General features: G+C 46.6%; 1 protein-coding gene across 1 annotated transcript in view; it reads left to right on the top strand.

Annotated features, from left to right (window-relative positions):
* LOC107571401 (phosphatase and actin regulator 1-like) overlaps window positions 1-934 on the top strand; it is a 14,813-nt gene that overhangs the window by 3,557 nt on the left and 10,322 nt on the right. Inside the window, exon 2 of the mRNA XM_016257726.1 lies at window positions 691-840. Coding sequence (XP_016113212.1) covers window positions 691-840 — 150 coding nt within the window. The remainder of the gene's footprint in view (window positions 1-690; window positions 841-934) is intronic.

Here is a 934-nt window from a genome sequence, read left to right as displayed (position 1 = left end):
GTGTGAGAGAGTGTGTGTGTGTGTGAGAGTGTGTGAGAGTGTGTGTGTGTGTTTGCCATCAAACAGTTCAACTTTAAAGCACACATCTCCAAATCATGTATCTTGATGAATTTTGAGGTGTAACTGCAGCATGTGAGCAGCTTCTAAAGGCTCATAACTTTCTGTTTTCATGTCAAAGGGCATGATTAAGATGGATGACTGGTGTGTGTTTTGGGCTTCACTGGCTGTAAGGCTGCCGTTTTGCAGTGCCCTGTTGAGCTCAGTCAGTGTAGATCATACAGTCGGACCATCAGCAGACGTGCTGTCATATTAATATGCCGGTTTAATCCTCTTTATTAAATTCCTCTTTGATTAATGTGCGTCACACGTGTTAATATGATTAGGATGGAGCTATAAATACGCTGTGAATGCATGTGATCGGCACGTGCTCGTCACAGTGTGTCCTTGTGTGTTCTCCTGACCCGAGTGTGGTGTGTTCCGCTGGAGCTGATGGTCTGCTGTAGTGTAGTGGAGGTGTGTGTGATGTGTGTCAGCGGGGACTGTATTTGACCTACTTCTGTGTGCTGCAGTTTCAGCAGTAGCCACAGAAATGGCACAAAATGTGCCGTCTGAGAAATAATGCACAGGCGACAGAAACCGTGTGAAGCTGCTTGTTGCTGTGCATCAGCCTGAGTCTGTGTTGCTCTACAGCAGAGGAGCTGGAGAACCTGGCCTCCGTTCACGCCGAGGCGCTGGTGTCCGGATCACACTGCAGGAGCAGGCTCGCCTCTCTGGGACGCCTCTTCAAACCCTGGAAGTGGAGGAAGAAGCAGAGCGAGACGTTCAAGCAGAGGTCGACCGGTAAATGCATGTTTCTGTTACATTTATTCCATATAGTAACAAAAATACATAAAATGCACACATCAGTCAAAGATTTTTAATGTTTTTTTTTGTT

The sequence above is a fragment of the Sinocyclocheilus grahami genome, unplaced genomic scaffold (genome assembly GCF_001515645.1).
Source record: "Sinocyclocheilus grahami isolate Dianchi unplaced genomic scaffold, SAMN03320097.WGS_v1.1 scaffold1590.1, whole genome shotgun sequence".
NCBI classification, from domain to species: Eukaryota; Metazoa; Chordata; class Actinopteri; order Cypriniformes; family Cyprinidae; genus Sinocyclocheilus; species Sinocyclocheilus grahami.
This window is presented reverse-complemented; position numbering and strand designations above follow the sequence as displayed.